General features: G+C 45.5%; 2 protein-coding genes across 4 annotated transcripts; one reads left to right on the top strand and one right to left on the bottom strand.

The window, feature by feature from the left end:
- Positions 1 to 767: 767 nt before the first annotated feature.
- Positions 768 to 6,428, top strand: LOC117861215 (homeobox-leucine zipper protein ROC1). Its single transcript, XM_034744737.2, has 12 exons — positions 768 to 1,028; positions 1,280 to 1,431; positions 2,305 to 2,567; positions 2,680 to 2,797; positions 3,182 to 3,835; positions 3,938 to 4,039; positions 4,141 to 4,341; positions 4,505 to 4,679; positions 4,786 to 5,057; positions 5,165 to 5,260; positions 5,393 to 5,792; positions 5,947 to 6,428. Exons 2-11 carry the CDS (start codon positions 1,348 to 1,350, stop codon positions 5,783 to 5,785), a joined length of 2,358 nt encoding a protein of 785 aa, XP_034600628.1. The 5' UTR covers positions 768 to 1,028; positions 1,280 to 1,347; the 3' UTR covers positions 5,786 to 5,792; positions 5,947 to 6,428.
- A 713-nt stretch (positions 6,429 to 7,141) lies between these two features.
- LOC117861214 (polyadenylation and cleavage factor homolog 4) lies at positions 7,142 to 16,044 on the bottom strand. Of its 3 annotated transcripts, none has more exons than XR_004641721.2 (8): positions 15,638 to 16,044; positions 14,349 to 14,714; positions 14,011 to 14,118; positions 12,793 to 13,491; positions 10,725 to 11,675; positions 10,088 to 10,620; positions 9,129 to 9,261; positions 7,142 to 7,794 (listed from the first exon to the last, which is right to left on the bottom strand). XR_004641721.2 is itself a non-coding variant. In XM_034744735.2 (7 exons), the coding sequence occupies exons 1-6, from the start codon at positions 15,878 to 15,880 to the stop codon at positions 10,102 to 10,104; spliced, it is 2,886 nt and encodes a 961-aa protein (XP_034600626.1). In that variant the 5' UTR covers positions 15,881 to 16,042; the 3' UTR covers positions 7,142 to 7,794; positions 10,088 to 10,101. The 3 variants fall into 3 exon arrangements, 1 of the variants encoding a protein (XP_034600626.1); XR_004641722.2 differs by having other exon boundaries at positions 9,129 to 9,253; XM_034744735.2 differs by lacking the exon at positions 9,129 to 9,261 and having other exon boundaries at positions 15,638 to 16,042.
- Between the last annotated feature and the right edge of the window lie 397 nt (positions 16,045 to 16,441).

Here is a 16,441-nt window from a genome sequence, read left to right as displayed (position 1 = left end):
AAATTATACTGTTATATTTTATTTGAGTTAAAATCAATGCTTTTAGGAAATAGTTGAATGCGGAAGATGTATGCGTTGTGGTTGTGAGCAGAGGACAGTGTTGTCCACCTCATGATCTTGTCCATTGTCAACCGCAGGTACGGTGAGTGGTGAAGACTTTGCAGCTAAACGTCTCTAGGTGACAAGACGTATGTGTTGCATTGGAAGTAAAGCTCCAGGTGAATAGTTTTTAAAAATAAGTTATGTGTATTCTAAGAAAATATTGATAAACTATAAAAACCAAGCTAGTTTCTAGTAGGCATGGCATATTAGCACTTCAAAGATCAAATTTCTTTTCTCCCTGACATATTGAACTAAAAGAAAAAACACGGTTGAAATTCGAAGAATAATTCTCACAATTTGCCTCCTGAGGCGCCATGCCTCTGCACTCACATGAACAACATGACCGGCGTCAGGTTTCAAAACTTTCAATGCCTGCCTCCAATTTTTTAAAGCACAGCTAGGCTGCAGCACTGTAAATCTGGCAGTAGCCAAAGTTCCAGAGGAAAAAACAGGTCACTCATGAAGTCGTAGTAAGCTGTCACCGTGTACGTTACCAGTGCCACCCCTCTCTCTCTCTCTCGCTCGCTCGCTCGCTCGCTCTCCATCTCTGTCGTCTCTCTCTCCTCCATGGAAAATGTTACCTCTCTCTCTCTCTCCTCCATGGACTCTCTCTCTCTCTCTCCTCGCGCTGCCTCAGCAATAACGCTGCACCCTCTCCCAATAAATGCGTTTGCACCCATCCGCTCTCCACTGCCCAGCTCGCAATAACTCCTTCCTCCCCTCCTCCCCATCTCCACATTCTCCCATCGGCCGTTCCCCTTCCTCCCTCCCCCTCCCATGGCGGCGAGATCTCTCCACGCGCTTTCGTCAAGCTCCTGCTAGCCAGCTGCGTCCACGGAGAGCGCTCGTTTCCGCATCTTCTCGCATGCGATATCGCCGCCAGACGATTCTTCTTCACATGGCATCGCAAGAAGCAGGGATCGGAGGTACAGATCGCCTGTCTCAGATCTCTCGCGGCCTATCCGGGCTTCCTCCTCGCCGAGTTCTTGGCTCGGGAGCTCTTGCGTGCGCGTGCCCTAGATCTGCTGTTACGTGGCGTGTAAGCCAGTAATCCGTGGACATTTTTGGGCTACCGCTTACTTCTGTCGTTCTATCCTGGTTGACTTGGGCGGACAGCAGAGATATATATATGTATATATATGTAACATGCATCTTTTTTTCCTTCTTTTTTATGCAGAATGAGAGCTGGTAGAGGGCACGAGCTAGGGCTTGGGAGGAGGTACTAGGAGCGGGCTGCCATCGTTCATGACGCCGGCGAGGCGCATGCCGGCGATGATCGGCCGGAATGGAGTGGCGTATGGGTCCTCGTCGGCGCTGTCTCTGAACCAGGTGATTCCAGTGAGAGATCTTTTGGAGTGTGCAGGGATCAGTGTCTGAGCAGCAAGTGTTTTCTGTTTTGCTTCTCCTAGCTTTGCCAGTGCCTCTCTTAAAACAAAGCGAGGGAAGATCTTCTTCTTGTGTTCGACTGTTTCTTCTTCTTTCTTTTTTTTGTCCTTGCTACAAGTATTTTGGTGTCTTGTTCTTTAATGTTCATGCTTGTGCATATCTTTTCCTCGATTAATTTCGATGTGAAACGGTAGGCTGTACATGTATCGATGTATTGATGGGCGGCACATTCAAGGATACTGACCAGTTAATCTGCTATTTAATGTAAGCTGGGTGGTACTGGTAGGAGGAAGAAGACTAGATGCAGCTCCTAGTTGATCTCATGGGGTGTATAGCCATTAGCATACTTATAGGTGCAGCTGTTTATCTTTTTCTTGATCCTGCACACGTATTTTGTTTCTGAAAAATAAGGAGAAATGAAATGATCATCTTACGCGCTATGTAATAGAGAATTTTGTGCTTATTTTTCATCCTTTTTAATTTATTTGCATCCATTTAAAAGAAGAAAAATTCCTAGCTATCTTTTCATTTTGAATGGAGGCAGCTTGTCTTTCACACGCCCACAGCATAACAAAAGAATTCAACATGTTAGCAAATAGTTTGTGCATTCATCTTTATTCTGATTCAAAGTTGTACTGCTCCAAATGATTTTTTTATTTAATGTCCTGTTCGTATTTAATATTTCATTTACTTTATGTAATCCCCAGTATCATCTCCTCATTTATGTTCTCCCTCCTCAGTTTATTTATATAATTTTCAAATTATTCATATAATCTTAAACTCTCTAATAACTCTATCTTATAATTTTGGTTGCAGACTGACCTGCTAGACAGCCATCACCTGCAGCAAGCGTTCCAGCAGCAACTCTTTGATCAGATCCCAGCTGGTGCAGTGGACAGCGGCGACAACATCATCCATGGCCGCTCCGACACACTGGCAGATGAGTTTGAGAGCAAGTCGTGCAGCGAGAACCCCGATGGCACCTCTGGCGATGACGGCCAGGAAGACCCCAACCAGCGGCCGAACAAGAAGAAGCGGTATCACCGCCACACCCAACACCAGATCCAAGAAATGGAAGCGTAATAACCGTGACTCAACTCTTCTTCCTTTGAGCACCATTTGAAAGGCTTATTTTTCTAGATAATGTTTCATATCTGATTGTTTGGGGCGTTTTGAATTGTGATTGATTAGGTTCTTTAAGGAGTGCCCGCACCCAGATGACAAGCAGCGGAAGGAGCTGAGCCGGGAGCTTGGCCTCGAGCCACTGCAGGTCAAGTTTTGGTTCCAGAACAAGCGCACACAGATGAAGGCAAGCTCTACTACAACACTAGATACATTGTTCTTTTATTCTCGTATTATTTTTATTTCTCCCCTTCCATGGATTCTTGCAATGTAGAATTGTCTCCCTTTTTCATTTTGACTTGATTGAAATTAAGTGGATTCCATGACATTATATGGGATTAGAAAAAATGAATTTCATTTGGTCAAAGTTCAATCCATATGTGCAAATTTGTGGATATTTGTGGATCATGACCTGACAACACGCATATCACAAGTGAACAGAGCTACTAGCATATTCTGAACTGCATCATATGATACCATGGCATGCATGAAAATGAAAATGGAATGAACGTATGTGCTGTGCAAGTATACATGTAATTGATCGTGTCAATGTGATTTTGGGTGTGTGCAGAACCAGCACGAGCGGCAGGAGAATGCGCAGCTGCGCGCAGATAACGACAAGCTACGCGCTGAGAACTTGAGGTACAAGGAGGCGCTCAGCACGGCCTCGTGCCCCAGCTGTGGCGGTCCTGCTGCCCTCGGCGAGATGTCCTTCGACGAGCACCATCTCCGGCTCGAGAACGCCCGCCTCCGCGACGAGATCGACCGGATCTCGGGAATCGCTGCCAAGCACGTCGGCAAGCCCATGGTCTCCTTCCCCGTGCTCTCCAGCCCGCTCGCTGCCGCCGCGGCCCGCTCCCCGCTGGACGTTGTTGGCGCGTTCGGCGTTCAGCCGTCTGGCCTCGGCGCCGACCACCTGTTCGGCGTTGGAGCCAGCACGGGAGAGCTGCTGAGGAGCGTGTCGACCGGCCAGCTGGATGCCGACAAGCCCATGATTGTGGAGCTGGCCGTCGCCGCAATGGATGAGCTCCTACGGATGGCACGGCTGGACGCGCCACTGTGGGGCGCGAGCGCGGCAGGGGCACAGCTCGACGAGGAGGAGTATGGCCGGATGTTCCCAGGCGGGCTCGGGCTGAGGCAGTACGGTCTACGGCCGGAGGCATCGCGGGACGGCGCCGTCGTGATCATGACTCGTGACAGCCTCGTCGAGATACTCATGGACGCGGTCAGTACCTAGGCACAAACTGATCGTTGGTTTTAATTGGCTGAATATTGGTTTGATTGATCTCTGCTTGCTGATCTGTGTGGTTCAATCTTCTGCGTGCAGAACCGATTCGCTGCAGTGTTCTCGAGCATTGTGTCGAGGGCTTCGACGCACGAGGTGCTGTCGACTGGCGTGGCAGGGAGCTATAATGGTGCATTGCAAGTGGTGTGTATCTTCCACTATATTTCTGTTTCACTGTGCATTATCTGATCAAAGTGTGTACTAGACTCTGTGATTAACTGACAATGTTGATTGCCAACTTGTAGATGTCAATGGAGTTTCAGGTGCCGTCACCACTGGTGCCAACACGGGAGAGCTACTTCGCGAGGTACTGCAAGAACAATGCCGATGGGACGTGGGCTGTCGTGGATGTCTCGCTTGACAGCCTCCGCCCTAGCCCTGTCTTGAAGTGCCGGCGCAGGCCGTCTGGCTGCCTGATCCAAGAAATGCCTAATGGCTACTCAAAGGTTAACTAACTCCTTGACCATTTTTTTTGCTCAATCAACTGCATGTAATAGCAGTACTAGCATTTCTTTTAATGCGTGCATACTCAACAAATGTCTACCAGCAATTGTGTTTCCTGTCAGAAAACTCTTGTTAATATCAGTATGGGTTCTTGTGCATATGCAGGTGACCTGGGTGGAGCATGTTGAGGTGGATGACAGGTCAGTGCACATTCTCTACAGGCCTTTGGTGAATTCAGGGCTTGCATTCGGTGCGAAACGGTGGGTCGGCACCCTTGACCGACAATGTGAGCGTCTCGCCAGTGCCATGGCCAGCAACATCCCCAACGGTGACCTTGGTGGTAAGTACACATCCCCAACTCTACCCAGTGCAAGTCATTCACTGAGGTGAACACAGATAGCATAAACTTAGTACTTGTACATCTGCGTGCACCCATGAAACTGCAGTGATCACAAGCATAGAGGGGAGGAAGAGCATGCTAAAGCTGGCGGAGCGGATGGTGGCGAGCTTCTGCGGTGGCGTGACGGCGTCTGCTGCACACCAGTGGACGACGCTCTCAGGCAGCGGTGCTGAAGACGTGCGTGTCATGACCAGGAAGAGCGTGGACGACCCCGGCAGGCCGCCGGGCATTGTGCTCAACGCCGCCACCTCCTTCTGGCTCCCCGTCCCGCCCAAGAGGGTCTTCGACTTCCTCCGTGATGAAACTTCTCGCAGCGAGGTATATGCACAACACATTGCTGATGGCTTTATCTCTGATTTACTCTACGGCACACATGAAACTGCAGTGCTAAAATACTCTTTTCCTGTCAAAATTTGAATCTGCAGTGGGACATCCTCTCCAACGGCGGTGCCGTCCAAGAAATGGCTCACATTGCTAACGGCCGGGACCATGGCAACTGCGTCTCCCTTCTTCGTGTCAATGTAAGTGTTCATAACACTTAATCCTAGTGCTTGCTTTTCTGAATTCTGATAACGCGTTGTTAACTACTATTCATGCTCATGAATTTTTCACTATTAACTGGATCATCCTTTTTGTCTCATGGTGCTATGCAGAGTGCAAACTCGAACCAGAGCAACATGCTGATCCTGCAGGAGAGCTGCACCGACGCGTCGGGATCCTACGTCGTGTACGCTCCGGTGGACGTGGTGGCGATGAACGTGGTGCTCAACGGCGGCGACCCGGACTACGTGGCCCTGCTGCCTTCAGGCTTCGCCATCCTCCCCGACGGGCCACCAGGCGCTGCTCCCCATGGAGAGAGCGGCAGCCTGGAGGCTGGCGGCGGGTCCCTCCTGACGGTGGCGTTCCAGATCCTGGTGGACTCTGTCCCCACCGCAAAGCTCTCGCTCGGCTCCGTCGCCACCGTGAACAGCCTCATCGCCTGCACCGTCGACCGCATCAAGGCCGCCGTCTGCGCGGAAGGCAACCCACAGCAGCCATCCATATGATTTCAAGGTACACGCCACCTACAGCCTCCCATTGTTAATCCACATCATCATCATCCTAAAATGCTGCATTCATACTTGTGAAGGCTTGACCATCAGTGCACCAAAGGGTACGGTATTCAAATTATTTTCTATGTTGAAATGGATATTTGAATCTTTTGCAGGAGAGGAGCAGCTAGATTTTCTTGGAGAATTCATCAGTGGGGAGTCAAGAACGCACCTCAGACCCTCCTTGCCATGTGGTGCTCATACTGCTAGTGTGTCAAGAAACCTTTGCGAAAACGTCGCGGAAAAGAGGCGGTCACCACTATGCAAGGGGGGATGGTTCGGGTATTGACTTCCCCGTCGATTCTACAACGGAATGGATGCTGCTGAGATGATGCTGTTTCTGGGTCTCTTCCCATAATTTTAGGGTTTTTCGATTTGCTGCTGTGTACTTTGCCATGTCTGTGATGTTGCTGTGTTGTTCAGGCTAAGGCGCCTGCCTGCATGCTGGTAGCTAGAGAACAGAGATTTGTTGCCTCTCTTTTTTGGGGATTTGCAAAGATTTGTAGAATCTAGGTGTTCGGGCATAACCAATCCTCGGCTAAAACCTGCCTGTTGTTGCTTGTAGTTTTTTCGCCATTTAAACATTGCAATTTCGATCTCTCTGTTTCTTGTTGGTCCTAGTTTTTTGTAGTCAGATAATTCTGAAAACGGTACCCATTGTCAACATGGGTTCGACGAGCGAACTTTGTGCGCAACCTATCGTAGAGGAAAATCGACTGCTATCATAGAAGGAAATCTTTCCATCAGATCCAAGTGTCCTAGCTCTTAGATTGAATGCAATCCTAGTTCTTAAATTAAAGCCCATTACAGCTGATCACAGCAACGGACAAACATAAAACATCACGTTCGAATGCTAGCACACATAATTTATAAATAATGCAGGAATTACATCAATGGAGATCGTATTCGCACACCATGACAGCGTATGCTTAGTTTTGTCCACAATAGTGTCCTCTAAGGCTCTAACAGCATGATTTCAACAGAAATGCTTTAAAGCGACGCAAGTGATCCGATCATCACATTTTACAGACTCTGCAAAAATAACCGAATGTCACAACTCAACACTGTTCAAAATGAATGCAAACATTCATAGTCTTGCTGAAACGTCAGCTCCTGCAGTTCCTGCATCTCATCAGGAAGGCAAACACATCGGATACAAATAACAGTTGCTGATACAGCTAAATTCAGAGTCGTGCGGTCCAGTTCATTTCAGACGGCAGTACAGTGATAGCAATTAGCAACCCTCAACTTGGAAAAATAAAATACTTTCCATAGAGCAATTTGCCTGAGCATAACTTCCGAAACAAAGTATAAGGTCTAAAAACATTCTCATCTGATTTTATCTAGCACAAACATGTCCAGCAAGATGGAAGTATACAAGTGACCAAGAATAATCTTCACAACACTTTATACAATGTTCTCAATTTACAAAGAAAATACTAAAAGAAAAATAAAAAAAGCAATGATAGCATCTAGTCCCTTCAGCCGTTCAGGACAGCCGTAGACAGATGCCACAACTCTTGGTCATCTTGCATGATCCCTTCGATGTTTTGTAAATTGTAAGCTACCTTCGATATTATCCTGCATAAGATATTAACAAGGGGAAAGAAAGCAGAACAATACAAAGATATTGTTTTTCACGTCTAGTGAAACAATGGTTACATATATGCCTGTCACCAATTGTGCTGCCTGACCCTAGATATGAAGCACTCTGCAACTACAGAAGGACAAAATGATAGGGCACAAGCACAATTTGACAATAGTGATTGTACGGTAGATTACTGATGCTCAATCACTGAATTACAGAAAGATTTTACAGTTTACACTATTGTCGCGTTAACATTCTATGCACTGGCTGTCAAGTGAGCCAGATAGGAAAGAAGTAATCATACCAAAATCTGAGTCTCACGGTAGTTTACAGGTCATGTCTACAGCCGCATCCAAAAAGAACTATTAAGTCAAACCTGCGATAAAGATAAGAAATAGTCAGCAAATCAGCACAGCTATATCTTTTATGATGCGCTTCAAAGGGATTTTTTCATTAACCATTAGATGGCGGCAAGTTTCATGATTTGTTACAACAAGCATATACATTTTAAAGCAACCATAACTATTGCAAAAGGAGCAAACCAATGAACCCCACTTCGTAGGATCATACACTCTTCAGGACAATCCAGCAGGCAACGCTCACTGGAGGCTTTATAAAAAACACTTCATCTTCCTATTACAGCAAGTAGCATGAAAGGATCCTTTCTGAAGCCATAGCAGAATAAAATTGTTGCAACTAGTATTCCAGCAAATAACTAAATTCTATTATTGTACAGCGAAAGCTTGCACCAAGGCCACAGGATATGGCAAAATGAAATAGAAACGCTACTAGTATTCTCTGAATCTCTGATTGGTAGGCATTATAGTTTGCAGGTTAGTGATGCATGATGGGTGATTATCCCCCCTTTTTTCTAAACTAGCCGAAATGCCCGTGCGTTGCTACAGGTCCTTACTTGCTCTCACTTTATTATTCGTTTGTTCCTAATATGTTGGTTTCACTTCACAATATGTTGGTGCGTTGTCCCTAGTAATCCTCTCTTTGCAAGTGTAGTAGTAGAAGATATGTGTGGGTGGTTTGATGCCATATGTTTATTAAGTAGGACCCACATGGAAATAAAAAAAATTCACCGCTTAACATATTCATTCGATTTCCCCTGTACTCATTATCATCCAGCCAGTCGCTACCTCTTCGTCCATCGGCACCACCCGCATCTTGCCCCATCCTCCCCGTCACCCAAGCGCTGCACATCTTGCCGTCCTCACCGTCGCCCAGGTAAGCGCTCGTCCTCCCCGTGCCTAGCCTCATTCCCGCATCAAGCGCAAGGCCACAACGCCTCTAGCCGCCATGAGCAGGAGTGCGTTCTCCTCTTCTTCTCGTTTCCATCCACCTCCCTTCTAAGTGTGCCCTCCTTGCTTCTATGTTACCACCAGTGGAAGCAGCACTACTTGATTGGGCTATTAATCTGATGGCCGATGTAGTAGAGCATGAAAGCCACAACAAGATGAACGCCCGAAACATCGCGATGGTTTTCGAACCCAATGACTCAGGTTACCAGCAATGCCTCTTACTTTATCTGCAGATCTCACCAAACTGCATGCGCTAATCATTGGGAATTTCTCTTCCAGATGGCCGATCCGTTAACCGCCCTGATAGTTGTGAATCTCATCGACCCCGCGAGTCCTGCCCGCCTCCCCAGCTGAACAATCTACTACTAATAAAACTAAGGAGGCGACAAAACTCCATACGTACGTCAGGTGCTTCTCCACTTTGTTGTCCCGCCGATAATGAATCCAAGCCCTTGGATTTCTTTTCTACATCATCCGCGTCCCCTTGTCTGCTTCCCATCCAACGCACATTTTCTCGCCTCGAAGAATCTGGGGACCTTTTTGCAAAATCATCAAGACATATTCCAAAGACTGCGGGTTGATTATGAAAAAGTTGAGGGACTTTTTTGCAAAACAACCTGGACGGTTGGAAGAAACAACCGCACTTTAATATTAGGTAGAGATTAGACCAAAGCCTGCTTAAGCTTCTATCCACCCTAGATACTAGATATCAAAAGTTGAGAAATATTAACAGCATAGCCATGCTATGAAAATATGACTTGTGCAAATCATCATCAGATCAAATTAAATGATATATGTATAGAGTTGTGGGTTTGCACTGTTTAAATAACAACACTTAAACAAGCATATGTTCACATTTCTATTTTACATAGATGGAGCAATTGAAAGATCATTTTATTAAGTATACTAGTAGAACTGGAAATTCGGAAAATCCATATGATGGATCTGCGGGGTTCAGCAACAACTTTCTAATGGACACAAAAAAGAATGGCTCCCAAATATAAAAAGGAAAAAGCATGGTAACAATAGTCAACATGTACCATAGAAGTTAAAAGAATATCACATACATAAAAACAAATAAAAACCGCAAACATTAACTCGCACAGCAGGAGTATCTTCATCTGATAGAGCATTGAACGCAAACTATAATTATCATGAACGAAAACATTGCATATCCATATCCAGCATTCTTATTTAATCAGATATCATCATGAAGTTTCATATAACCATAGCTGAAACATGTTGCAAATAGCCAAATCAGCAAGGAGATAATCTCCCCTGACTCCAGTGAGGTTAAACTCAAGACATATGTAAAAGTTTGCATACGTTAATTATAGCACAATGAAATCTACAGATACTCACCAGCTATGCCCATCCTAAGAAGTACTGCTGGGCCCAGATCGACATTTAGCATGGACAATAGGTCCCAACTGTGACCTTTCCAAACCATCAATATTACCATCTGGTGCATTCATGTAAACTGCACCTTTGTACATCCACTCTTCAGTCTCATCACTGTAGAAATCTTCAAATGGTTCATGACATAATGCACAAGCTGTCTGCTCCTCATCCGCAGGAACAGCCATTTCTTTCTCTTCCTTGCTGTCTGGGACTGGGTCTGAGGGCACAAAAGCGGGAACCCCATCGTTTCCAACTGTTTCTGCTGCTCTTAACCATTCCTCCGCAGTGACAAAATATTTACGTGAAGATTGCTTACGGTTCTTTGAATTTCTGTTTTTTGTAACATGCCAGTCCATGTGAGCACGATGCTCCTCTTGGCATTTGAACCGAAGGCCACAAGTTTTGCACTGTCTTGAAAGATCCTGATACAAAGCATTGATGACAGAATCATTCCGTACCTTGAGGTCTATATTGAAGTCAACTCCAATTGAGTCCTACAGGAAAAGATTCACAACGTACACCATTCAATTAACATCAAGCATATTAACAGAACAATACTATATACCAGCAATAAGGTGCACGAATGCATGAGAAGTACCTGAGGTTGGCTATGTGGTCCCAATGTAATTACACCTTGCCGCATAAGGTTACTCAATAGTCCAGACACAAATGGTTGAGGGCCACCAACTTGTGATGATGATGAACCAATCTGCAGCGAACCAGGTGGCGGTCCGGGAGGTAGTGGTGGCCTAGGAAAACTGGACGCAGACGGCATGCCATATGGTGGCACAGCAGGTGGACCAGAAAAAGAGCTGGGCAGAAGTGAAACTGGTGGCAATGCTGCACTACCCCCTTGTCCTGGGAACGGGGATATAGACATGCCCGGGCCAAAGCCTCTAAAAGCCTCCTGATGGTGGGGATGGGAATGGGGATGAAACTGTTGAGGATGATGAGGCTGTGCTTGGTTTCCCAAAACTGCACCTTGATTCTGTTGACTTGATGGCAACAAATCTTGGTGCTGATATGGTGGTTGAGCTAAGCTACCGGTACTTAGTGTTTTCCGATCCAAGGCATCATATTGATGCCGTGGAACAAATACAGATGAACTGGCTCCTTGACTAACAAATGGCCTAATTTCTAGACTATCTGCTGCATTTCTAACATGTTTTGTATCAGGTGGAATTGGTACTAAAGTTTGCGACTGAGTATGATGAAGAGGAGGCCATTCTATTGGGGCAGCAGCAGTTAACGGCCTGTGCTTCTCCACCAAAGGTATATCTGCACTCAAAGCATTGTATATACCACCGATCTCTAGTCTCTTGACTGGCATTTCACCGTCAGCAGGCAGTGGTATTCTATCAAGTACTGATGGATGTTCAGGTGCTTGTACTCGTAATGGCAGACCAGTAGGCTGCTGCCAAGGTGGAGCTTGCATGGTAGCAGTTCTCCCATGATTGAGGGTATGCTCAGAACTCTGGTACTCCAAAAGAGCTCCATTCTGAACACCAAAATTGCTAGGATGTCTCCTACTAGTAGGCATGTTAGCATGCTGCAAAGGGAAAAAAATGACAAATTTGTCAATAGGTGTTAAGAGTAGATCCATGCAAATAAAACATTGACAGGTGAACAAGTCTGCATATGAATTACATTTGATGCATCGATAAAAATGTTGGAAATTTTATAGTTAAACACAAACATAATAAGCCAAAAAGGTGGTGAAAGAATGAACAGTGTCCAAAAACATCTAAGGCTGGAAGACCAAGAGCTTGTCGGATCATCCTCCTCATGGTGCATGCATTTTTAAAAACTTCTGAAATCTATGCACAACTGAGGGCAGACATTATTAACATCAAATGTGAAATAAAAGGAGTAAACTGCCAAAAAAATATGATGGGGAAGTTGCTTCCCTAACACATGCATGTGATGGCACAAAATTGTTTTCTGACTAATTTTTCACAGATTTTTTTCCCAAGTACATAACACGGCAATAATCAGTATACACAGAGACTATGGCCATTCCTTTCAGTCAAGAAGGATGGCCACATGATACATGTGGTTAAATCTTTCGAAATTTGGCAAGAATACCTTTTTGTGCACCTAGATTAGCCAACTGAAGCTTATGAGTAAATCTGATATTGCATTGTTCTAAAAGGCACTAGGCACTAGGCTCTAGGAAGGCAGAACGGGAAGAGGAATACAGGGGGCGTGTGACATGTGACCTAGTTAAGGAGATGATGGGGAGAGGAATGAAGAATGGGGCACATAAAGTCATGTTCTTGCCGGTCCTTTGCCGGCTCCTCCTCATTACTACCTCTGCTCCTCTTCTGGTGGCCATGGCTGCCAGCAGATCACAACTAGCTCATCATGCATCTAGGCAGCAGCCCAGCTGAAGGTACTAATGATGGGAAAAGCATGGCTAGTTGGCACGCAGCACCAAGGCAGCTACCTTTTAGAACAATGTTTTTTTTACAAATATATCAAATTAAAATCAGCAATCCAACTTGTGTACTGGAGACTAACTTTTTTAAGAGCAAGGAAGCCTATAATAAATGAAGGGTATAAAAGATAAAAAATTATTCGTAAACTGGCAGAATGATGAAAGGCACATAAGGCGTTATGCTAATGTATCTATCCACTATAATTAAAGAAAGATGAGGCAATCATACACTTGCAGCAGTAATCCTATCTTCAAGATTTAATGGTGGGCCATCAACCGATGATCGAGGAGCTTGGCTTGGAAAATTGTGCCTCCCAATATCAGATTCCAGTAACCCTGCTTTTGCCCCAGGAAATCCAGCTCTCATGGTTCCAGGAGGAAATGATGGCACGCTGCTTCTGATTCGATCAGTCAAAGTTGGACTCATGTCCTCCCAAGAATACTCTTCTTCCTCTGAAGTGAGCCAATTTCGTGCACTAGCCATCCCATTTGAATCCAGGCGCTGCATTTTAGAAACTCTTTCATCAGCATCTCGGCCTTGAGAATTCCCATAAGCGTCAATAAGTTCTCTTGCACTTTGCTTCCTGTACTCTTCATCAAGCATGCTGATTGTAGGCCGCCGTGCACCATCGTCGAAGGTCCATCTCGACCTGCCATTCCGATCAGGCAATCTTCTGGGATCAGGTCCCAATATAGAACGAGATGGTGGTAGCCTCTCTAGCACTCTCTTGGGGGACGCATTCCTAGGGAACACATCAAGAGGTGGCGACCTGGACAGGTTTCTCCTTGAAGTGTCTAATGGCCCATCTAGAATGGCATCAGATGGATGTGCACTCAACAGATGTGGTGATGTTGCCCTTATTGTTCCAGCAAGAGATCGGAGTGTATCTTGTTGATCAGGATCATCAGCATACTGCACAGTAGATTTCTGCCCATATGATTCCGAACACAGAGTATGAGTCATCATAAAGTAAAAGGCGCGTGCTACAATATAGCTTAGAATAAAACCAAAAAAAAATGAGCAGTTTTATTATCATATTGAAGTACTTGGGTTTTGTTTAACCTTAGAAAAAATAAAGCACCCAACATTGTCTCAAGCAATCTACGAAGTCATTTAGATAAGTTTGGTTGTTTAAGAGCAAACTTGCAATACTAAATCAGGTATAAGAATTGGTAGGAACTCTTGAAGACTTGGTACAGAGGCAGAGTAGGTAAGCATGCTAGAGTCTTAAAATAAATATAGCATTCCCCAAAAATATAAAGGAAAGGTTTCCCTTTGTCAACCAATCAGGAGAGTAAAACAAACAGAAGACAGTTTCTTTTTCCAAGCCAGTATTATTATGTGCCATAAAGTATACGGAGGTGTGGAAGACAGACTTGGAATAGGATACAGGAGACTAGTCATAAGAATGACAAGGAGCAACCAAAGCAGATGTGCTCTCAATACCTGAAACATTGAAGGACGTCCTCGCAAGCCGTTCGATGTTAATCCATTTATCAGATCCTCCTCCACATCAGCCATTTGCCTAGTGCCACGAACGGCAGGCTGATGCATCTGAATTTAAGGAAATATAGAGGACAAATATCAACATCAACAATCAAGTTAAAATAAAATTAACTAAAGCATAACAACTGACAGAATACACCATGTTGTGCAACAATATACTACAGTAATACACTGTGTCATACATTTCTCCGTTAGTCTAAAATTATCAAACTTGAATCACAACAGCAAACACACCAGTAATTCTACTGTCTATACTTTGTATTAACAAAAAATCTTACCACATTGGCCTGCTTCAATTTTTGTTGTGCTTCCAGATACTTGGGATTTACATGTATGCCATGAGAGGGCCTAGGAGATAGAGACTCTGATTGATGTGGATTTGTCGCTATGGCAGGACGCTTTTCCTGTGAGGGAGAAAATTGAAGGTCGTCCTCGATGCCACGAAGCACAGAAGAAGGAAACACTGGCCACCAGGTACGAAAGAGGCGCCGCATTGAAGCATACTGGCTGGGATGAACTCTACAGTATGCATCAACAAATACCTTCTGCAACCTTGCGGCAAAACGGTCTACATATTCGCGCCCTATGTTCTTCACAATACTATCTAGCAGATACAAAGATGGTAATATCTGGTCAGGTGGCACCTGCAAGAATATCGCAGAATAAATGAAAAAGAACCTTGAAAGTATAGGCACTTTATTAAAATGCATCATGCGAGAAAGAAAAAAAGTGAATTGAAGAGTCTCAAATAGCCAACAGGTTCAGAAAGAAAAAAAAGTGCAGGGCACCCTGGTAGCTTACTATCTTAGGATTATTTCCATTTAAAATTAAAGATGTTGACTCTCATCTTCAAGAAAAGCAGCAAAACAGCCTATTACAAAATATTTCTAAATAAAACCAAATCGACGACAGAACAAGAAAACAAGTAACTGACTCAATGTGCAACCAATAACCCAAAAAATGAACTCGTTTTATTGTAATTCCATGGAGAAATCAGTGCAACACATTCATATATTACAGCCTAAGCCTCCTAAAATTTCGCCTCTCAAACGGCAGTTATCAAATTGTAGTGACAGCTATTTGCAACTTCAGTGCGCAGACACCTATTTTTACTCAGTTGCTACATATCCCAACATGTGAAAGTCGGTTCCCCAATTGTACTACGCAGAAAGTTCAAGAGAAATAAACCTCATACACATAAGCTCCATTAATTCAATCCAACCTAAGAAAACTCCACACCGGTTGCTAAACACAAGTGTATGAAACAGGTACAGCAAGCAGAGTGACAGACTGGATTATTTGTACATCGCTTCCTCCAAAGGGGAACAAATCTCTACCGAATGCAGCTATTACAAAAGCTATGAGCAGAAGGTACTCCATCAATTTCACGGAATTTGTCGACTTCCACCACAAGCACACCAATCCCCAAACCCTAGCTACCACACGGCGAGACTTGACATACCACAGACTACGCAGCACCCAAAACCCAAGCTTCCTCGCAGCCAACCCCAACAAAAAAAGAGCAACTATCCCAGGAGGAGCAGAGCAAAAGGAGCAGGAAACCGACCTCGGCGACGCGGGCGCAGACGGCGTCGGCGATGCCCCTGGCGGCGAGCGCGGCGTGCTGCCCCGCGATGATGGTGAGCTCGGTGATGACCGGCTTGCAGTTGAAGGTGAGCTCCCGGAGCGCCTCCGCGTACACGCGCACCACCGCGGCGGCGCCCGGCTCGCCCCCGGCGCCGCCCGCCTCCTCGCGCAGCCGCGCGCGGAACCGCTCCACGACCTGGCCCGCCGCGGGGGCGCCCGCCATCGGGCGGGGGCAGGATCTAGGGGTCTCGGGTTGTGGGGGGTGGGGGGTGGCTAGGGTTTGGGGTGGCGGCGACGGCGAGAGGGAGGCCGAGGCATGTGGTGGTAGGGGTGGGAGCGGAAGCGGGGAGGAAGACGGGGTCGGCGATTTACGGCGAGGATCGCGTTTCCGCGATTCTTTTCGTTTCGGCTCCGCCTTCGCTCTTTCTGTAGTTTCTGGGAGGAAATTAATTGCTGCGGTAACGGAGGTACGGCGCCGGGATGAGCCGTCCGATCGAGATCCGACGCACCCGATTGAACGGGGTGTAAGTTCTGGTGTATTACTATTCATTGGACAGTGGAGCAACTGCATGAAGAGGAGGAACCATGTTAGTATTTTTTTATATACAATATACATGTGTTTGTATAATGGTAGGAAAGAGATTAGATGGTCTACTTCAATTTTAATAACCCTTCCCAGAGATCATTGAGATAAACATGTATAGAGGATTCCTAAAGAGAACTTTTTGATATTTTTTTTTGTTTCGACACATTTGTCGCGGTACTAACAGTAAATTTGAATCAG

The sequence above is a fragment of the Setaria viridis genome, chromosome 6, assembly GCF_005286985.2.
Source record: "Setaria viridis chromosome 6, Setaria_viridis_v4.0, whole genome shotgun sequence".
NCBI classification, from domain to species: domain Eukaryota; kingdom Viridiplantae; phylum Streptophyta; class Magnoliopsida; order Poales; family Poaceae; genus Setaria; species Setaria viridis.
This window is presented reverse-complemented; position numbering and strand designations above follow the sequence as displayed.